At 39.0% G+C, this 23704-nt stretch overlaps 1 protein-coding gene across 1 annotated transcript; it reads left to right on the forward strand.

The window, feature by feature from the left end:
• The first annotated feature begins 20472 nt into the window (after positions 1–20472).
• LOC142622674 (HMG-Y-related protein B-like) lies at positions 20473–22580 on the forward strand. The gene is made up of 2 exons (XM_075796201.1): positions 20473–20806; positions 21852–22580. The coding sequence occupies exons 1-2, from the start codon at positions 20756–20758 to the stop codon at positions 22389–22391; spliced, it is 591 nt and encodes a 196-aa protein (XP_075652316.1). The 5' UTR covers positions 20473–20755; the 3' UTR covers positions 22392–22580.
• The last annotated feature ends 1124 nt before the right edge of the window (positions 22581–23704 follow it).

Consider the following 23704-nt stretch of genomic DNA (forward strand, 5'->3'; position numbering starts at 1 on the left):
AATCAGTTATCACTGTTATTCTTGTTTACAATTACCAGGCAAAAATTATTCTTCATCTTCACCAAAAGTTTTTTTTTTTAAATTACATTGTCTTTGAATTTACCGCGCTCTCTGTGGTTCAACCTCTATACTCCGAGAATTATATTGCTACGATCTCCTGCACTTGAGAGTAAGCAAGCACCTTCCTGGAGCAGCAGGGGCGCAGGAAGTTACAACGCAAGATCAAAGGGAGGTGCCAGTAGGGGGCCGTCAGGGTGACAGTGTCGGAATTGCATGAAATTTGATAGGTTGAAGGGAAACGGAGTTCTGATCCAGATTCATGATAAAATGAATGTCGCCAAGATTTAAGTGAACTCCTTTGTTAAGGCCTCGAAAACAATGTTTTTGCTATTTATAGTAATATTTATTTTTCCTTAATATCTTTTAGTTTAAAAGTCAGAATAAGGTCCCGTCTGTTTTGGGACAACCCTTAAGGTCAATAGTTTACGATTCTGCATTTAACTCAATTTTGCCATTTTTGGTAAAATTTAGTATTTTTGTCACCTAATTGCGTAATTAGTGCGAATTAGGGTTTTAGACGTTTTTCTCAGTATTTATATGTTTTGTAGTCGTCAAAAGAAAATCAGATTATTATCAATAAACATAGAAGATTTGTCAAATTTTCTTTTGGTGGATTCCAATTTTATTCTCCTTGTGGATTCAGGGAAACCCCTCGTGGATTTGAGGTTTGCTACCAGGAACTAACAGTTTAGTTTCTATTCCATCAAGAGAGCATCGTGTGTGCTTTCTTTAGGCTTCTACGACATTAGTTAGTATCAGAGCCTTGACTTACCTTAGTCTAATGGCTAACCGGCGAGACGATGACCACCACAACATTGTCAACGATGACGAAGTCAACATCCCAGTCCTCACTAGGGTTGAGTTCCTTGATTTTCGTGATTCAACCCAGCAGACTCTAGACTAGATTCAAGAAGCACCTACCACCTTGATTAACCGAAACCCTAATCGTGATGTCGAAGAGCGATGTGATAACCGAGCGTGTGGCCCTCCCCATCGTGGTCCAAACCAGAACAAGCAGCAAGACTACAACAAAGAGAACAGTGAGGACGAGGAGTATGCAGAGAGAGTCCTTGGGAATCATCGTGGTCTTGCAAGGGATAATGGCCAAGATTATCAAGAGCAAGGGATAATGGCCGAGAGTTACCATCCTTTAATGGTAATGTCTCCATTGAAGAGTATCTGGATTGGGTCAGTGAGGTGGAAAAGTTTTTCGATTATATGGGTATTGTAGATGACAAACAGGTGTGTTTGGTGGCCTACAAATTGAAGGGAGGAGCATATGCCTAGCAAGATCGTGTTCAATTAAACCGTACCCGTGAACGAAAGCTTCCAATACGATCATGAAGGAGAATGAAAAGATTAATGGCAGATTGGTTCTTACCACCAGATTCCCAGCAGGAGTTGTTCAAACAGTACCAGGATTGCATTCAGGGTACTCAAACAATTAATGAGTACATGGAGGAGTTTGACAGGCTGGCAAGTCGCAATGATTTGGAAGAAACTGAAGATCAACGGATATCCAGATTTGTACACAGGTTGCAAGTTTCCATCCGAGATTAGGTATCCTTACAAACCCTATATACTTTAAATGAGGCTGTAACCCTATCCAAGAAAATAGAATATCAGCATCTCAGGGCAGGTTCGAAGTTTTCCAGCTGTAGTTTGGAGTCCTCAAATTCCACTGCCAACAAAGGTAAACAGCCCATGTTTACACCACGATCACAACTCGTGGTTAGGGAGAATAGTGGTGTTAACCCGTCTATATTGGCAGTAGTAGGTTTGACAGCCCAGCCAATAGCGAACACCAACCCCTAGGCTAACTAGAAATGAGTGCTACAGCTGTGGAGAACCAGGACATCGATCTAGTACTTGCCCTAAGCAAGCCGCAATGAATCTAGTGGTGGCAGAAAAGGGCGAGGCAGAAGGTGAACAGGAGGGTGAAGAGGTGTATAATAATGCTGATCCATATGCCTATGGTCCCAATGAGGTCCAAGAAGATGAGGAAGGCATGCCATTAAGGAGGTCTTTGCTGATTCAGAGGTTGTTGCTCACATCAAAGGTGGAATACGGTGCTCAGCGGAATGAGATCTTCTGAGCACGATGCACCATCAGTAAAAGGGTCTGTGATATGATCATTGACAGTGGCAGTGTAGAGAACATTGTGTTGAAGAGTTTGGTTACCAAGCTAGGACTGAAGGCAGAAAAGCATCCCTCTCCATACAAGATAAGTTGGATCAAGAAAAGTACAAAAACTCTTGTTACTCAACAATGTCGTGTTACTTTTTCTATGGGTAAATGTTATGTAGATGAAGTAGTTTGTGATGTTGTTGAAATGGATGCATGTCATTAATACTAGGTAGACCTTGGCAGTATGATGTAGATGCTACTCATAGGTGTAGAAATAATGTGTATGTGTTCTTTAAGAATGGCAGAAAAATTGTCCTTGGTCCTATTAAGGAAGGCAGTGTTCCTAAAACTTCTAAAGTGGAGGGGAAGTCATCACTTCTCATAGTCAAAAATGAGGATGAGTTTGACAGGAAATGTGAGTTGAAACAGGTATATGTTGTAGTGGCGACAGATGGCGAGCCGAAGAAGGTTACTGAGATACCTGAGGCAATTTAACCATTGATCAAAGAATTTGAAGAGCTTTTTCCAGAAGAGCTGTCTACAAGTTTACCACCAATGCACGACATCTAGCATTGCATTGATGTAGCTCCAGGAGCTAGTCTGGCACATTACAGGATGAATCCTCAAAAGGGTCAGATTTTACAGGGGCAAGTGGATAAGCTTCTGAGAAAGGGGCAAATCAAGGAGAGTATGAGTCCATGTGCAGTACTAGCCTTGTTAACACCAAAAAAGGATGGGAGCTGGCATATGTGTGTGGATAGTCGAGCCATCAACAAGATCACAATTAGGTATCGATTTCCTATTCCCTAACTAGATGACATGTTTGATATGCTAAGTGGGTCCAAGTGTAACACCAAGCTGGATCTCAAGAGTGGGTATCACCAGATTTGGATCTGACCTAGAGATGAATGGAAGACAGCTTTTAAGACAAAAAAGGGGTTATATAAGTGGATGGTGATGCTTTTCGGATTGTCCAATGCTCCCAGCACTTTCATGAGGCTTATGAATCAGGTATTGAAACCATTTATTAGAAAGTTTGTGGTAGTTTATTTTGACGATATCCTGATTTACAGTAAGACAGAAGCAGCCCATTATAATCATGTGCGAGAAGTATTGGCAGTGTTACAGGCCAATAAGTTTTATATCAACTTGAAGAAGTGCAGCTTCTTGACTGATAAGTTGTTGTTCTTAGGGTATGTGATTAGCGTGGATAGGATTCATGTTAATGAGGACAAAGCCCGTGCAATCAGAGAATGGCCAACCCCAAAGACAGTGAGTGATGTGCGAAGCTTCCATGGGCTAACAACATTCTATCAGAAGTTTGATCGAGATTTCGGTAGCATAGTAGCCCCTATCACTAAGCGTCTAAAGAAGGGGAGATTCTCATGGGGAAAGGAGGCAGAACAGAGCTTTGCCTTGATCAAGGAAAAGTTGAGCACAGCCCCAATTTTGGCACTGCCTAACTTCGATAAGGAGTTTCAAGTGGAGTGTGATGCATCTGTGGTTGGGATAGGCATTGTTCTTTCACAAGACAACAGACCAGTAGCATTCTTTAGTGAGAAAGTTTGTGAAACTCGAAGTAAATGGTCGGCCTATAAGCTGGAGCTCTTTGCTGTAGTACAGACTCTTAAGCATTAGGAGCACTACCTAATTTAGAGGGAGTTTGTATTATATACAGATCATCAGGCATTGAAGCACATCAACAGTCAAGTTAGAATTAATAAGATGCATGCTCGGTGGGTAGCTTATATACAGCGCTTCCATTTTCACATTGAAGCACAAGTCTGGCGTCACTAATAAGGTGGCTAATGCACTCAACAGGCGAGCATCTTTGTTGACCACCCTACGTACTGAAGTTGTAGGGTTTGATTGCCTTAAGGAGCTGTATGAGAATGATGAGGATTTTGGTGAAATTTGGGGTAGGTGTCAACAAACTCATACTGCTGTCAATAGTATGTACATCCAAGATGGTTTCCTCTTTCGGGGTAATCAATTATGCATCCCTAAAAGTTCATTGAGGGAGCAAATTATTAGGGAGCTGCATGGTGGAGGTTTAGGTGGACATATAGGCAGAGATAAGACTATAGAACCGGTGGAGGAAAGGTATTATTGGCCACAACTCAAGAGGGATGTTGGCAATCATGTAAGGAAGTGTCCAATCTGTCAAACTGCCATGGGTCAATCTCATAATACTAGTTTATACATGCCTTTGCTAGTTCCACAAGCACCATGAGAGGATCTATCTATGGACTTTATACTGGGTCTTCCTCGAACCCAGCGAGGTATGAATTCTGTTTTTGTTGTGGTTGACGGGTACTTGAAGATGCCCCATTTCATAGCATGCAAGAAGACTTCAGGTGCTACTCGAGTGGCCAATCTTTTTTTTTAAAGAAGTTGTGCATTTGCATGGAATGCCAAAGTCCATCACCTCTGACCGGGATACCAAGTTCATTAGTCACTTTTGGCGAACTTTGTGGAAGCGTTTTGACATTTCCTTGAATTATAGCGGCACCAGTCATCCTCAGACTGATGGCCAGACAGAAGTGGTTAATCGCACTTAAAGGAATCAAATCTAATGTATCTCAAGCGAGAAGCCCAAGCAATGGGATCTTGCATTGTCCCAAGCAGAATTTACTTACAACAACTCATTCAGCAGAAGCACTAGTAAGTCTCCATTTGCCATCGTCTACTGCGTGCCCCCAAAACACGCTTTGGACTTGGTATCGTTACCTAAGCTTCCAGAAGTGAGTCAAGCAGCAGAGAATATGGCTAACCATATTTAGGCCATGCAAAAGGAGGTGAGGCAGAAACTTGAAGCTACAAATGCCAAGTACAAGGAGGCTGCTAATAAGAAGAGGCGTGAGAAGATCTTTAATGTTGGGGATTTAGTGCTGGTCTATCTTAGAAATGAGAGATTTCTTGTTGGTACCTACAACAAATTGAAGGACAAGAAGTATGGGCCATTTCAAATTACTAAGAAGATCAACAACAATGCTTATGTGGTTGCTCTTCCTCCAGACATGATCATTTCTTCTACCTTTTAATGTTGCTGACTTGTATGACTATCATCCTCCTGATGAACTAGATAGTGGGAACTCGAGGTCGAGTTCTTTTCAGGTGGGGGAGACTGATGTAGAACAGATAGCATATGCCTTCCTAGAGCAGCAAGGGCAAAGGAAGTCACAATGCAAGATCAAAGGGGGGTGCCAGTGTGGCCATTAGTGTGACAATGTCAAAATTGCATGAAATTTAACAGGTTGAAAGGAAACGACGTTCTGATCCATATCCATGATAACATGAACGTCGTCAAAATTAAGGCGAATTCCTTCATTAAGGCCCCCAAAAACAGTGTTTTTGCTATTTATAGTAATATTTGTTTTTCCTTAATAACTTTTGGTTTAAAAGTCAGAATAAGGTCCCGTCTGTTTTGGAACGACCCTTAAGGTTAATAGTTTATGATTCTGCATTTAACTCAATTTTTCCATTTTTGGTAAAATTCAATATTTTTGTCACCTAATCGCATAATTAGTGTAAATTAAGGTTTTAGACGTTTTTCTCAGTATTTATATGTTTTTTAGCCATCAGAGGCAAATCAAATTATTATGCATAAACATAGACGATTTTTTAAATTTTCTTTTGGTGGATTCCAGCTTCATTCTCCTTGTAGATTCAGGGAAACCCCTCGTGGATTCGAGGTTTGCTACCAGGAACTAACAGTTTAGTTTCTATTCCATCAAGAAAGCATCGTGTGTGCTTTCTTTAGGCTTCCGCGACATCACTCTTTTCTCTTTTTTTCTGTTTTAATTTTGTTTTTAAATCTTATTTCTTTGCTTGTCTTCTGTTTATATATGTTTGTGTAGTTTAGATTTGTGTAGTTTTTATGTTTTAAAGCATGTTAAATTGTCAGAATTATTGTTTTAATGTTCTGCTCTGTTTTCTGTGTTGCTATGTTTTTGGCTAGGGTTTTTGAGCTGAATCCACGTGTGCATAATCCTGCCTGTGCACACAGGCTGGATTATGTTCACACAGGCTTGTTCATGCGTGCGCATGATCGAGCCCAAAAACCCTAACCCTAGTTTTCTGATTTTGTTTCTTATTTCCTTACATGAAGATTTTTTTTGTTTTAATCCTCCTTTGTATGCATAAGTCCTTGTTTCATTGTTTGATTATTTGTTTGCTCACCACATGTTAGAATTAGGGTTTATCTCATGTTTCCTTGTTTTGATGTCATGAACATACATTCGCATGTTCATGCATTAATGCTATAGGTGCTGAGATGCAGCAAAGTAAGTCATGCATTCATGTGTACGTGATATGATGGTTTGAATAAGCATGTTGTGTTCTTAATGTTTTTCATTGATCTCTTGATGATACCATGATTTTTTTATTGCATATGCTTTTGCCTTGAATATGATATGATGACATGGAATGCGTTTGGATAGCACAGCACGTCCACGTCCAGCCCTTTCTTTCTTTTTTTTTTTCCACGCACATATGTCATTGTTCATTGGCCATGAACAGTGATTTTAGGCCAATGAACAGTATTTTTTGGGATGAACAGTAATTTTTACACATTAAAAAATTATTTTTGTACAGTGTTTTCAGTTTTCAGCAATAAGTTCTATCCAAACGGACTCATGGTATTAGATGAATATTAGGTGGATGGTATGTATGATAGTAACATGCTAGGGTTTATGTTATATCATGCTAGATGAATGCTAGGTTGATATGACATTTATGCTAGATGAATGTTAGGCTTTGGTTGATTGCCATGATAGATGTATGATAAATTTTTAGGATAATTGATGCCATGTTGTATGCTAGTGTGTGTGAGAGTTAAAATGCAACATTGAGTATGCCTTTAATAGGGTTAAGACATAAAACACAATGAGAGGAACCTTAGGGTAGAGCTGTTTTGGATACCTAACACCTTTCCAAAACCGTACCTAAAATCCAAACCCATATCTCTGGTAGTAAGATCAAAAACGTCATTCCTCGAGAAGACGCTATATATATGGTTCCTAGACTATTGCAAAAACTAGGTGACGACTCCTTGTTATGTCCATAGAGTGCCCAAATCTTTCATTTCAAAATGTAGGCTAAGGAAGTGTTGAAGATAGCGGATACCTGCAGAATCATCTCCAGTAATAATCATATCATCAACATAAAGAAGAATAAGAGTGATACCAGTAGAGGATCTTCAGATGAAGAGAGCTGTGTCATGAGGACTTAAAGTGAAACCTTGCTGAGCAACGACTAAGGGAGCCTGCTAGAGGCCATAAAGAGCACGACAAAGGAAACAAACTTGATGGCCTAAGTAAGTATAGCCAGGGGTGGTTGCATGTACACTTCTTCTTGGAGGTCTCCATTGAGGAAAGCATTCTTCACATCCATTTGATAAAGAGGCCAGTGGTGAATGGTGGCTATAGCAATAAGACATCTGACAAATGTAAGGTGAGTAACAGGAGCAAATGTTTCCCCATAGTCAATATCATATTCTTGAGTGAAGCCTTTGGCAACTATGTGAGCCTTGTATCATTCAATAGATCCATCAGCCTTAGTCTTAATCTTGTAAACCCACCTACAACCTACTACAGACTGACCAAAAGGCAAATCAACCATATCTCGAGTGTGATTTTTGTAAAAGGCATCTACTTCTTCTGACATAGCTTGCTGCCAAAAAGGGTCAGTATGGGCCTCACGATAGGTTTAAGGCTCATATATGGTGGCAAGAGCAAAAGAGTAGTGATAATTAGTGAGATAAGGAGGAGGAACGCTTACCTGAGAGAAGCGACAAAGGTCAAGACCAACAAGAGGCTTAGGAGATGGTGGTGCCAAACGATCCAAGACAGGCGGGACATGTGCCGAGGACAAAATCAGAGATGAGTCATTTGGAGAGGCAATCGATGTTGAAGAATCCTCCACAAATTCAAGACAAAGAGGGTGGAAAAGATCAATAAAAATGGGAGACTCTAAGGAAGAGGACATAGGAAACTGCTGAAGACTCATGAAAGGACAATGTTCCCAGAACTCAACATGACTGGAGACAGTTATGGGATAATAGCAACGAAATCCCTTTTGAGAGACACCATAGCCAAGGAAGCAACAAAGACGAGCAAGAGGCTGTATCTTTGTCCGTTTATGAGAAGGAAGAGAGACAAAACAAGCATAACCAACAACCAGAAGAGAGGAGTTAAGGGTTTGACCATAGAGAAGCTCGAAGGGTGATTTGTTGTGTGTGATCGATGAAGGGATACAATTAATGGTGTAAACAGAAATAAGTGTTGCCTCACCCCAAAAGCGCTCAAGAATAGAGGCAGAATTGAGAAGGGTGCAAACAACATCAAGAATGTGACGATGTTTTTGTTATGCACAACCATTTTGTTGAGAAGTGTAAGGACAAGACTGATGAGGGAGGGTACCGTTGCTATCTAAAAAGGATAAGAAAGATTTATCATTATATTCTTGAGCATTACCTGACCGAAAGATCTTAACGGTGCGATTGAACTGTGTTTCAATCATTTTATAAAATGTTTGGTAAATGGACACAAGTTTAGACCTATGGTGTAGCAGATAAATCTAGGTATATCAAGAAAAATCATCTACAAATATGAAAAAATATCGAGATCCCCCCTTAGTGGGAACCAGTGCAAGTCCCCAAATATAAAAAATATATAAGATCAAAAGGTGCAGAAGAAAAAAAAAATCACTATTATTAAAGGGCAATTTTGTTTATTTGCCAAAATGACAGGAAGTCTAATCAAATTTTGGAAACTGAATTGAATCTAAATGACCTTAAGAAGCTAGCAATTGAAAATGAGATAATGATGTATAACCAAGACGAGCATGCCATAAATCAGGCGAGAGGGTGAAGTAGTAGTAGCAACAGAAACAACTCATGAACCTCAAACATACGTCCAACCTTACAGCTTGTCCCAAGCATTAGACTCGTCTGAGGATCTTGCACATTCACACCATAATTAGCAAATAGAATATCTACTCCTAATTCACAAAGTTGACTAACACTCTAACATGCATAGGAGTTCCATCAGCAGTATAAATATAGATAGGATGTGCTAAGGGTGCCATATCAGAGAATTGTGATTTATCATGGGTCATATGGTTACAGCATGCAATATCAAAAAACCAAGAATGTTTACCTGAGGTGACAGAAAGGGTAGTGGAAGTTTGGGATAAAACCTGTTAAACTACTGCCTCAAGGTCAGCTGTAGTAAGTAAGGAAGCTAAAGATGGATTTGTAGGAACCGGTAGTTCTAAGGGACATATAGCAGCTACCCGAGGAAGGGGAGCTTTGTCTTGCTCTTGCATGAATTTATGCAGTTTGCAGCAAAACTCACAGCGAGTACCTTTGGAAGACTGAGTGGTAAGACACCCAGAGTTTATGGACGAGCAGTGAATGCAGCAATATGAAGCTATGGAGGAGGAGAGGGTGTAGCTGCAAATGATCAGATGATGACATGTGATACGTAGGCCAACAGTTCTCCTCAAAGATAAGCTCCTTGATTGTAGTATCAAGAAAAGAAGTAAGAGACCGGCTAAGCAGAGAAGCCCTAGTAGACTTAAAATCCTCACTTAAACCCATCATGAAATGCATAAATTAACGACAATCTCGATATTTGGCAAAAAGCACAATGTCCTCAGGATACAGTAGTGGAGGATTTGCGGTAGAGAGTTGTTCCTACATAGAAGAAGTTTAAGAATAAAAAATTAAAAAAAAAGGCTAACCTGTCTCTTAGCGCATTTGATAAAGCTTTGATTCAATATAGAACTCCAGGCTTGAATCACTAGTGCAATTGTAGTGATTGGACAGAAACATCCAAGCAGCCTCAATAATACCAAGATGAGGAAGAATATAACGGATGGAAGGTATAGAAGTATTGATAAACCAAGACAAGATCTTACTCTAAATACTCTCTCATTCTTCTAGGCATACTTTATAATCATCCTTTGTAATAATAGTAGTCTTGGAAGAATCAGTATCAATTATGGCTTTAGACTGAGGTATTGGTACTGACTTGGGAATCAAACCAATTACATACCTTCATAATTTGTGACCCTTGAGAAAAACAGTCATGTTTTGAGACCATGCATGATAACTAGTAGGACCATCAATGGTGATAGGACGTATAATGTCTCATTCATTTTGTTGAGCCATAATAAAGAAAATGACTAAAAAGAGGGAATTAGAGACCTTAAAAGAAGAAATGAAGTCCCAAATCGGAATCTATGAGAAAAAACTAAGCAAGATAGGCTTTATTGAAAAATTTTGACTTTTTGGTAAAAAGTCAACGATTGGTCAACGATCAATCAATGGTCATGCTCAGAGTCAACGGTCAACGGCAGCTGGTCAACAAATGAGGTGTGCTAATATAGGCTGCTGATGTCACTGATGATGTGGAATGCTGACACAAAGTGATGACATCACCCTAGGGCTGACATAGCGTTATGCAGACTGATTTTGGCATGTGGCGACGCAGATCCGACTCGTAGGAAGTTCCAGTGGAGTGTGGAGGCATGTGTTCGACTTGCAGAGAACTTTGGAGGTGCTTGTGGGCGTGTGAAAAGCCATCTCAGGATTTTTCTGGCTGGGTTTTGCTCGGGTTAGTCTGATCTATCAATCCGTGGTCGTGGTTCAACAATTTGATGGAAGAATAGACTGGATCCGAGGGTTGAAGTGGTTGTGGCTTGACGGCGGTAACTCACTTCTGACAATGGTTACTGGATGAAGGCAAGGGCAGCGAAAGAACGCCGAAAATAACCACAAGTACCAAAAAGTCAAAGCAACGGCTCTAATACCATGTTAAGAATATAAAGTGAGAGAGAGAAAGACTGAATAGTTTATATATTGATGTATATTCTGTGTAAATAACACTGTAAAATAGAGTCTTATATAGACTAAGTATGTGTGATGTACAAGTAATGTGAGTATATTACAAGTACAGTATACTAAGCTAAGCCCAATAAGCTAAGCCCAATGGGCTAAGCTAGTCTAAGCTATATACTAACACTCTTGAATCTTTGAGGGAAATGTGCTTGTTATGGTGTGTAGGAGATTGTAGTATATGTAGCACTTGAACGGTCATCATGATTGTGGGGGAAGTTTTTGGGAGATGATAAAATAGATGATAAGTATGCTTGCAGATAGGACTGTGCAAAAGGAAACTGAAGCCGACCTTCCCGACCAGCGCTAACCTTCCTGCACCGCAACTGCAACCGATCGACGGGGCTGACACCAGCGATCAGAACACGAAGGGACATCCGACGCTGGTGTGGTGCAGTCATCGGAGCTGCAATCCCTCACCGATGAGGCACCGAACCGAACCAATATATGCAAATCATTTATTAATTTTTCAACTTTTAGATGCGGCGTAGTTTTACTGAGTATGGATTTTAATTTTTTTTTTTACTAAAACGATGTCGTATTAGGTATTATTATATATAAAAAAAGGGATAATTGCAATTAACCCAACTATGGTTTGGCCGATTTTAACTAAACCACCTGTGGTTTAAAAAGTGTCACTTAACCCGCCGGAGGTGCCCTCCGTTAGACATCTGTAACCCACCTCTCCTTTTTCACCGTTAAAAATAGGGGTAAATGTGTCTTTTTCATTATATTTTATGTCTCTCTCCTCTTTTCTCTCCTCCTTCTTCTTCTTCACATAGAACATAAAAGAAATATATCAAAAAGCAAGTCAAGATAAAATTTGTTTCATCATTTTTCATATACATAATTAGCACAAAGTTTTACAAAAGAGGGTAGACAAAAAAAAAACCCAACAATCTAACAAATCCAACACCACAGCCAACTCACTGAACCATCAAATCATAGCCTCATCAAACTACCACCTCCAACACCACCACCGCTGTTAGCCACGGCCCAAACCCCAGATCGGGAAGCAAAAATAAAGAAATAAGAAAAACGAAATCGTGAGATCGACTGAGCAGCAGAGCAACCTGATTGTTTAGATCGGCTGAGATCGAAGCAACAAAGAGTGGTGGATTCAAATTTTCTGGGATTAATAGATTTGTGGGTTCAAATTTTCTGGGTTGGTTTAAATTTCCTTATGGTTGGTGGGTTCAAATTTTTTGGGTTTAATGGATTTGCGAGCGTAATGGATTTCTAGGTTGGTTTAGTTTTTCCTACTGTGAGTTTTTAGGATTTGGCATATTTGTTCTATCTATGGCTTCAAAAGAAGATGGAGAATCTTCTGGGTTCCTTCCAATCAAAAAAAAAAAAAACATTGGTTCCTTTTTTTTTTCCCTTGCTATCTGGGTTCCTTTTTGTTGGTAGTATATACATCAAGAGAGAACCAATTATTGTGTTGATTGAACAAGATTCGGGTCACAATATGGGATTTGGGTTTGAAGATTTGATTTCCAAGATGGTGAGAGAGAAGTCGTTCTTCAATATGTTGCTTCTAATTCTGTTTCTATTGTGGGTAAAGGGGATTTTTTAACGGAAAGGGCGGAGGTGGGTAACGGGTGTCTAATGGAGGTCACCTCAGGAGGGTTAAGTGATAACTTTTAATCCATGGGTGGGCACTTTTAAAATGGGTCAAACCATAGGTGGGTAAAGTGAAATTTCCAAAAAAAAAATCACAAAACGGAACTGTTTGGTTCTAGGTTTTCAGATTTCCCTCACTATAAATACACTATATTTCTCTCTCATAAGACTTAACTCTCTCTCTCTTGCTCTCGCCTCTCATCGGACTGCCGCCTTGTCGCCTCGTGTCTGAGCTTGCACCAGCTCACCGCGAACAGGCACCTATAGTCACCGGTAAGCCATCTTTGTGTCTTGGGTATCTTGTTATTTTTTTGGTTGTTTGTAGTACAAACTTTACATGATGGGTTTGTGTTTCTTTGTGAATGTTTGCCTTACATGGGTTTGTCATGTTTGTGTTTCTAATTTCTTGTTATCTTTGTGTCCTGGGTTTGTGTTTCACTATTTCTTGTTATTTTACATGCTACAAGCTTTGTATTGTACTCTGTTTTAACTTTTATGAGAAAACACGTTGTTGGCCCAGCATGTCTAATAGACCCAACAAATATTAAGTGTCTAATAGATATTAAGTGTTAAAAATATTAAGTGTCCAATAGACCCAGCAAAGAAATGTTAAAAATTAAAATGACCTACTTAATTAGCTGAATTTGTGGTTTTATTTGGGGGGTGCAGACAATTTCAACTTTTAATTGTTATCCACATAACTGCACGTAGAAGAATAAGTCTAAATTAGTCTTTGGTGTTTATGTTTCATCTATTGTTATCCAGATTTTTTGTTAATGTTTCAAATCAAACAAACCAAACCGATTAAACCGAGCCGATCAAACCGCACCGCTCTAGGTCGGAAAACCGACCCTAATAGGTATGCATCCGTTTTAATTATTACAAAACCAATCTATACCTATTCGGTAACAAATTTGAGAAAAAAAAAAAAAAAAGCCGTTGAATCGCACACACCCCTACTTGCAGAGAGTAATGTTGCATATAAGCAATCTAACGTCTCTAACAAGAAGCTCCCTCAAAATTTCTATATGCTAAATTTTTTTGAATTTAGAATTCCTTTTTCTAATGATCTATGCTTGTATTTGTAGAGTGGAATGGATTTAGGAAGTTTAAATTTCTTTTCCTTCCCTCCATCTAGGAGTTTTTGAACTCATGTTTACCCTCTTAGATGTTTAAATTGAAGATTGAGTGAAAAAAAATAAATAAATAAATAAATAAGGCACCAAGCTCGAAATCTAAGATTTTTGGAATAATGTCATGTTAGGGTCATATTTTCTATGTATTGGCTTATCTTTTGAAAAAATGAAATTTACTTGTAATTAGGTAGATCTAAGATGGGTTTAATGTATCAAGAAGTATGTTGCACAAACATAACAAGTGGTATCATTAAAGATATGAAGATTGAACTAAGAAACAAGTGAAGAAAAGTTGAAACAATGAACTTCGACACTAGTCTCGACACTAACATCTATTGAAACTTAATGAAGAATTCTCGACACAAGCTCGATCTATCAAGACCTAAGATTTCAAAATTCTCAAATCTAAAGTTCAGCCCATGATGACATGGATTGCTAGGGTTTCGTTCACTAAATCTCTAGGCTGTATAAAAGCTTTATTTTAAAGTCATCAAGGACACAGAGACTCAATTAGAAAACTCATACACTCTATGAGAAGCTACCGCGTTTTGTACGTCTTAGGGGTTTTGTAACCAAGTGCTTCTAGGTCTTCAACGTGCTTTGTAGTAAAGAACTTTGCAACCAACAACAATCAATCAATTGTTAGAAGTTAGTCACGTACTAAGATCCATGCAAAGAAAGAAGTCTCTACAAGATCGAGTCCAATTAGGGATTGAAGTAAAGGCTCAACCGTAGGTTGGTATTTTAGGATAGTTTAGGGTAGTTGTAAGATTCCTTCTTCTTGTAACCGCTTGATTCTTGATTAGTGGATTTTTTAGAGTTGTGACCTGAAATTCACTCGATGGGTTTCTTGTCTTGCAAGAGGTTTTCCCTATTTGTCAACAAATCATCATATTCATATAATTTCCACTACACTTAGTTTATTTGGTGATTTATTGGTGCCTCCAAAATTTGCATGTAATTTGACCTAATTACTTGGGTAATTAAATTAATTAACCGGGGTCAATTTATAACCCAACATGTCAGTTAACACTTTGACCATTTAACCATTTAGCTCCAATTTCGAATTTTGCATGATTTTAGCTCGATTTGCTAATTATTAATTTATTTTGAGGATAATTACAAGTTTTAAGCCATTTTTTAATTGATGTTTTAATGATCATCTTGCACCCCTAGGATGTTTATGTCGCTACCGACCCACAGGTACCCAACCCTAATGGATCGGGTTTTACTCGACTCGTGAAACATTAGGGGCGGGTTTGGGTTTTAAGTATCCAACCTATAGCAGATTCTGGTCGGGTGCGGGTATTAGGCATACCTACCCCGAACTCAAACCCGAACCCAACCCACATAGAATAAAATTACAAAAATAACCCAAATATATATATATATATATATATATATATATATAACCACTAACTAACCAAACCTTAAACCTAATCAATTCTCTCAGTCGCCCCTTACCCTCACCTTCACTCTCACTCTCATTCCCTCACCGACCCACCCTCATTCACACTCTCTCAGTCTGCCACCGGCCACCCCTTCAAGCCCTCCCTCCACCTCACCGTCTTGGCAACTCCCCCTTGTCACCGACCCATAGGCCAACTTGGCAAGCTCTCACTCTTAGTCTCTCTATCTCACCAACCCGCCCTCACTCTCACTCTCTCAGTTCGCCGCTAACCACCCCCCTCAAGCCCTCCCTCCACCTCGCCGTCAAGGCCAACTTGGCAACTTCCCCTCTATCGATGTCAGCGTAACTTGGTTTCCACACTCACAGATTCGTTCTCGTTCTCCACTTTTTTTTTTGGGTTGGTTACTTGGTTTCCTACATGTATATTCATTATGATTGAAAAACAAGGGCTGTATATTCATTATGATTGAAAAACATAGACTAGTTTCCTACATGTATAGTCATTATGTTTTGTTTTAATTGAAAAACAGAGGTTGGATTTATGATTGAAAAACAGTGAATGGATTTCATTATTGAGCCACGACTTAGGGCTTAAATATTCAGGAGAACATAAAATTAAAAAAAAAAAAAATTTAAAGGGTCATGATTTAGGGGCCTTTAAATTGGGCCTTGAAGTGGCATGACGGGTTGGGGCCCATCGGAGCCTATAGGGGCGAGTTTGGGGGTTCTAAAAACTTGTTTAGTAAACGGGGGCGAGTTTGGAGATAAAGAAACTGACCTGCTACCATTCCTACCATAAACCATAACCCAATTTTCCTTGCTTTATTTCAATAAATATGTTCATATGTAGTGCAGATGGAATGCACATCTCACCCTTCCTTCTAATTTTGAGTAACCAACGCTCCATTTTCAAGAACTAGGTCATCTACCCTTTGAATGATTGACTTTAAGTGCGTGTTTGCATTTAAATTTATTATTTAAATCTTGCATGCTTAGAAGAGAACCAAATTTGTGGGAACCTTGTTAGGAAATGACAGGCAATACAAGTGAAGGATTACCATCAAACAAACCAAGCCTAAAAGAAAACGAAAACAAGGGACAATGTACAGATGAGTAAAGGGAGTGAATAGTGGAAATGGGCTTGGACAGGAGGCAAGTTGTCCTAGAAATGCAAGAAGAAAACAAAGAAAAATATTTATAAAAAAAAAAATTTGATGTATGTTCATTAAGGAGAAAATATTAAAATAGCATTAATTTTCAAACAATATAGTTAGTAGTTAAGTTTTACAAACTATATTTTTTATTAGCATCTCGAGTCTAAAAGACTCGATTTTGGGGCTATAAATCGAGTCTTTAATGCTCGATTTTTATGGTCTGATTCTGTCTGATGTGGCATTTTTTCCACGTGGCAACTACTTGGAAATCGAGTCTCTAAGACTCGATTTACAAGCCAGATGAAATTTGAACTCCACAAAAAAAAAAAAAAAAAAAAAAAACGGACCAGGCAGCACGCGCGCCCAGGTCCGCGCGACCTGGGCTGGCCTGGGTCGCGCGCGGTGGCCTGGGTCTCAGCGCGCCGCGGCGCGCGACTGGGCGCGCGGTGGCTGGGTCACGCGCCCGAGCGGCGCGACCCGGGCGCGCGGTGGCCCGGGTCGCGCGCCCATGCAGCGCGCCCGGGCCGCGCGGGGCCCTGGGTCGCGCGCGCCCAGCCGCGCGGGGCCCGGGTCGCGCGCCCGGCCGCGCGGGGCTCGGGTCGCGCGCCCGGGCCGCGCGGGGCCGGGTCGCGTGCCCGAGCCGCGCGGTGGCCCGGGTCGCGCGCCCGGCCGCGCGGTGGCCGGGTCGCGCGCCCGGGCCGCGCGGTGGCTCGGGTCGCGCGCCCAGGCCGCGCGACCTGGGCGCGCGGTGGCCTGGGTCGCACGCCCAAGCCGCGCGCCCCAGGCCGCGCGACCCAGGTGGGCTGACTGCGTTTTTTTTTTTTTTTTTTTTTTTGGTGGTAAATTGTGTCTTAGAGACTCGATATCCAAGTAGTCGCCACGTGGAAAAAATGCCACATCAGACAGAATCAGACCATAAAAATCAAGCATTAAAAACTCGATTTATAGCCCCAAAATCGAGTCTTTTAGACTCGAGATGCTAGTAAAAAACATAGTTTGTAAAACTTAACTACTAACTATATTGTTTGAAAATTAATGCTATTTTAATATTTTCTCCGTTCGTTAATGTGTGATGCGTTTGAAGCACCATAGCCTTATCAAGATCCCGACAGCACATCCATAGTATTGTTTAGGTTTGCTCAGCTACCTCTAATCGCCTGAGAAAGACAAATCTTTCAAAACCAAGACAAGAAGAATTGGCAAAAAGTTAGGACCCGTTTGGTACATGTGTTTAAAAACTGAAAATTGTTATTTGAAAACATTTGTGAAAATACGTGTGAGTGAAAAAGTTTGTAGAAATGCGTAAAATGCTGTTTAAAAAACTGAAAATAGTTGTTTGAAAACAACCACCAAACACCCCCTTAAGGGTTTTGTAACTCAATAAGCATTTTTTAATGTTATTAACAAAGACATCCAATATTTAAATATTTTTTCACTCACTATAACTATCAAATTTTTCCATAAATAATGAATTATCCCATAACAAAAGGGGGGCAAAAATGAAAATACTCCAATGACTAGATCATGTCCCGAAAAGAGGAATTCATATAGCAGATGGGGCCAGAGTCAAATAAATTACAAGTAAGAAACAACAAATTTGATCACTAACTAGTCTCCATCTTTGATCATATTTTTTATAACTTAAGTGTTAGTGCTGTTTAGATCAATGTCATACAAGTACCACTCCGAGCATCCCTTTTTTGTTGGCAGACATATCTAGGATTAGTCCATTGTATAACCAATTGCATCAACAACTTTTTTTATAGGTCACAAAGTGATACTCCCATTTTAAAGATTAAAAATCCATAAATGAATCCCAAAACCCAACAATCTTCTTCTTCTTTTTTCTGTATTTTTCCTTTGGTTGCGTTGGATGGCCGGTTTCAAAATCAAGATTTTTGTTTGGGTTTAACTTTTAAAATCTCACTTATTTTTAAGTACAACTATATTTTTACTAGCTTTTAATAAATTTTATTAAATAAAAAAAAAACTAATATAAAATCATTTATTTGGGTGAAAAGAGGAGAGGATAGAAGATGAAGTTTTACTCTAGTTGGTGCCATGGGAAAAAGGGAGAATGAAAAAGGAGGTCGGTGAAGTTTTCTACTAGACAAATGGAGAGAAAATGTTTTCCCCTTCGAATTTACTGTTTTGTCCAACCTCTTTGTTTTTTGTTCCCTCTATGTAATAAAGGAAAAATAGTAAATTTATTCAAATCATATTTTTTATTATTTCACTTGCCCATCCTTTCTACCAAATAAATATAAGAGAAAATTGAAAAAAAAATTATATCATGGGCAAAGTTTGGATCCAAATCTAATACACTAAACTTATTAGAGCATTCACATCCGGACTTGTAAATGGCAAAATATGGTATATTTTAGGATCAAAGCTCAAATAACATGCATTACTCAGTCTTCTAATTGCAAAAAAATTTGCAATAGTGCTATAGTATCGTCTTATATGTATGACGGTACTGTAGCAACTTGTAAAACTTAAACCCCATATTTTATTAATTTCTCCTCTCTCTCTCTCTCCTTGAATCACTTTTCTCTCTCTCATCCAATAATGATATTTTCTCAAGCCAGCCTCTCTCCCTCTCTCTCCCCACTCACTTTGTCTCGGTCTTTCTCAATCCTTCCTTTCTCTTAGATCAGCATGGAGATGATGCTTGGAGATCAGCCTCTGGTGAAGGCATGGAGATCAGCAATGGTGGGGTTTTGGTTTTGGTGTTGTGTGTGTTGTGGCTAATGTGGGTTGAGATCAGTGGTTTGATCGGTTGTATTCTTTTTGGGTTTTGATCGGTGGTTTTGCTTGGTGGCAGTGGGTTTGCAGTGGAGATTGTGGTGGAGGTCGAAGGTTAGTGGTGGAGATTTTAGTGGGTTTGATCTATTGTAATTTTTTACAATGGGTTTGATTCTTGAAGATTACAGTGGGTTTTGATCCATACAGTGGTGGGTTTTGGTCCTAGTGTGGAAGATGTTTGGCTTGTTGGCAATGGATTGTGTTATGTTTGGATTAATGGTGGTGGTAGTGGGTTATGTTGGTAATTTGATGGGTTGATTTAAGTGATTTTTGTAAATATTTGTTGTGATTTTGGTATGGGTTTGTTGTGACTTTTTAGATTGATTTGGGTGGTGCAATAGTGGTGGGTTTGGGTGGTAGTTGTGTTGTTGATGATGGTGGTGGCAGGTGGTGGTGGTGTTGTTGATGGTTGGCAGGTGATGGGGTGGTTCTGTTGGGTTTTGGGTTTGTTCATGGTGGTGAGAGAGTGAGAGAGAGAGAGAGAGAGAGAGGCTAAAACAGAAATTAGAGAGAGAAGAGAGATGATTTTGGGCTATATATTTTATTAGGTAGATATACTATTTCAATGTATTATATAGAAAAATAAAAGTTGAGATATGAAGTGTGTTGTAAAATGATATGGTACAATTGATAAAATAATTTTTAAGACGGTAAAATAGAATTTTTTGAAGAAACCGAATGCTAATTCTCTTCAAATAATGACACATAGTTTAAAGTGAATATATGTTACCATCTAAACAAAACATTAAACCCAAGTGAAATCATTTACTCCTTTTATCATTTCTCAATTTTCTAATCTACTAATCTCTTACTTTTTCATCCTTCCATCCTCTAGTTTTTTTATTATTTCTCCATTTTCTAATCTAGCAACTTCTCATTTTTTTTTCAACCTCCCGACCAAATAGACCATTTGCGGCCCTACATTATAGGATTATTTAAAAAAAAAAAAAAACCATTTCCGACCCTTAATATATCTTTGTTGGTGGGTGAGGGACCACATGATAGCTACCCCATAAACCTCATCTCCAATTCCAAAAGGACCAAAATGAAAAGAAAGACAACCCGGTGATTTCAAAAATTTCACCAAAATTCAAATTTTTAATTAAACAAATAAATAAGGAGAAACCCCACCTCCCACGTCATCGATCCGCGTGTATTCCCTCGATCTATCCTGGACCGTCCGATCATCATCCACTCAGACATCCCCAGCCGTCCATTTCATTTAATAAAATATAAAAAGCCCCATTTTTAAATGATTGTTATTTTTTTCCCCCAAAAAAAAAAAAATGCACTCTTTCTTTAAATCCAAACCTCAAACCTTTGAAATTGCTTCCCAAATCAAACAGTTGGGGTTGTGTTTTTTTGTTTTGTTTTTGAACAGAAGTGTTTTGTTGTTGTGGCTGTTCAGTTCTGTAATAGTTAGCTCTGTGCTTTGAGTGTGAAACACTCTCTCTCTCTCTCTCTCTCTCTCTCTCTCTCTAAGCCCTTCAATAGCTTCTTTTTTTCTCTCTCTATTTCTATAAAGATTGCAACTTTCATGGCGGCTGAAGAGGTTAATAAGCCTAAATCACTTCCTCCTTACCCAGAGGTACACCACTCTATCTCTACAAATCTCCACAAAATAAGAAACTTTTTTTTTCCAAAAAAATAAAAATAAAATCTTCGTGACACGTATTTTATATATTTTCCTCATCAGGGTTGAGGTCTGATTGATCTAAATTTGTTTGCTTTTCACTATGTTTTTTAATTAAAACGGGTTCTTCAAGTTAACAAAAAAAAAAAAAAAAAAAACCAAATTCTCAATTTTCTTTTTCATTGTCAAGTGTGAAGTCTACTGGATCTAATTTCCTTGTTTTTCTTTGATATGGATCTTGTTACTTGCGCTTAGTCTTTGAAACCTTTTGTTAAAGAAAGAAAAAAAGAAAAGAAAAGGGTTTTCCACGGATTTTTGTTTTTTTTTAATTTCTATTTTAACACTCTGTTTTTTCCTTATCATAATGTACTCTGGATGTTCAATAATTCTCTGTTTTCCATTTGGGTTTATGCTACCTCTGTCCAATTTTGGATATTATTGGAAAGAAAAATGGGGTTTTTGAAGAACTTCAAAATTTTGCTTGTTTTTTAACCCAAAAAAAAAAAAAAAAACTAGTTTTTCCTTCAGAGCCTGAATTTACATTTTACTGATCATAATTGAGCCCTAATTCATCTAAATTCTTAATCTTTATGCTTTGGTTCTTGTTACTTGAGCTCAATTATTCAGTACTTCAAGAAAGGGTTTTGTTGCTTTAGTTCCTTTTTCAAAGGAAAAAAAAATCTCAACATCTCCCATACCCAATTCACTTTTTCTTTTTTCCTCATCAATCTAAATTTGAATTCTACGGAAATTTTGTTAATGCTCCCTTTTAAAATTACCCATCTAAAAGATTAACTTTTTGGTGATGTATGAGTTTTGAAATTCCAGATGATTAAAAGCAATTGAAACACTGAATTGAATTTTGTATTGTACTTACTTTTGTATAAATACTAGTACTTAAGTTAATAAGACCACATTTAAAAACAAAAACAAACACAAAAATTACCCAGCCAAAAGAAAAATAAGCGTTACTGATAATGCTTGAGTTTTGAAACTCCAGATGATTATGGATGCAATTGAAGCATTGAATGAAAAGAATGGTTCAAACAAATCAGCCATATCAAGGCACATTGAGTCCACATATGGGGACTTGCCTGCTGGCCACTCGGCACTCCTCACTGACCACCTCAACAACATGAAAGACAGTGGAGAGCTTGTTTTTTATAAGAACAACTACTTTAAGCCGGACCCAAATGCACCTCCTAGGCGGGGGCGTGGCAGGCCGCCAAAGCCAAAGGACCCAATGTCACAGGGCTTTGACTTGGGTCCCACGAGGCCTAGGGGTCGCCCACCTAAGGACCCGAATGCGCCTGCACTGCCAAAGTCGCCCAAGGTGAAGGCTCCGCCTAAGTCGCCCAAGGTGAAGACCTCATCGGCTAGTGGGAAGCCGAGAGGGCGGCCAAGGAAGATGGCTAGGCCTAGTGGAGGATTGGTAGGAACAACGGCAACAACAGAGCCAACAGCAACAACTACTGGAAAGCCTAGGGGTCGACCTCCGAAGGTGAAGGATTCAATGACTGAAGTGAGTGTTGAACAGTAGAATACTCTTTAATGGTTGTAGTGGTGTTTGACGTCTCTATGTGTTTCTTTGTAGAATTGGGTTGGTGTTAGTTCTAGTTTTATGGTGTTTTATCATGTAATTGCATGTACAATGTGATGTAACTGTCTTTGAGGCTTTGTTGGTTTCTAATCTTAACAGAGGATATGGCTAGAAGTCTAGAATTAATTATGGATGTTTTTGTACTTTGCTCATTTGTTATGTCTTCAATAGTCTTCATTGCCTGCATTTCTTCATTTTGGGGGGCTAGAGTTTGAGAATGTAAAAGTGGGTTTTGTTCTTTGTTAATTAATGACTTGCTTGATGTTGGTCTATTTTGGATGTAAATTAGAGATAGTCCCTAGAAATAGTGCTGGAGATTTAACAATAATATCTGAAATTGGGTATATATTTTAGTGGGTTGACGATTGTATAAAAAGCATTAGCTTGAATTTGGTTTAGATAATTGGAAGGAGGAACAGGCAATTAGATCTATTACTGTGTTGGCACTTGACACTGAGGAATTTGCATGGGCAAGAACCTCGTACGGTACTTTTGTTAAATTTCAGGGATAAGACTGAATTTTGTACCAAGAGATTGCCTTTCATAGGGGTCTTATCCATAGCCATCGATGTGTCTCTGTCTGTGTTAAAAGGCCCTTTGGCCCACTCGTGGATTGGTGACTTCATGTGGGGGCCTGATCTTGTTGACAATATGGTTTTTTGTGGAGGAATATGTTGCCTCCACTTAACTGACAATTGGTTTCTGTATCTGTATGTTAGAGACCAAGAATCTGGAGGAATCAATATATATATCTATGCGACCAAGAATATGGTTGAAATTTATGGGGGCAGTTTTTTTCAGTATGTTATGTAGTAGTAGTTTGCTTGAATTAATTCTTAACAAGGTTTGGTTCCCATGCTTTCAATGGTGCCATTAAGATTTCAGCCATGAAGGAATTCGATTAAGCTGTGACCCACAACTCGTTTGATCCGACAGCTGTGTTGACTTTAGATTGCTTTATATTACGGATGAGTCATTGTCTGAAAGCCTACTGCATCATTTATTGGGCATAAATAGTGATTTGTCATAGCCTCATAGGAGTATTTGTTATCTTTGCAGTTGTTTTGTTTATATCACTTTTTTTAGAAGAATTGTTTATATCACTTAGAAATGAAGTAAATCAATACTTCTTTTATAGTACAAGTATAAAAGATACTGTACTTTGTACTAGGGCTGTCCGCAGGTCGGATTGAATCAGGTTTTGGGTTAATCCATACTCGACCTAATTGGATCGGGTGAACAAAAAATGGACT

Source organism: Castanea sativa, chromosome 1 (assembly GCF_040712315.1).
Source record: "Castanea sativa cultivar Marrone di Chiusa Pesio chromosome 1, ASM4071231v1".
Classification (NCBI taxonomy): Eukaryota; Viridiplantae; Streptophyta; class Magnoliopsida; order Fagales; family Fagaceae; genus Castanea; species Castanea sativa.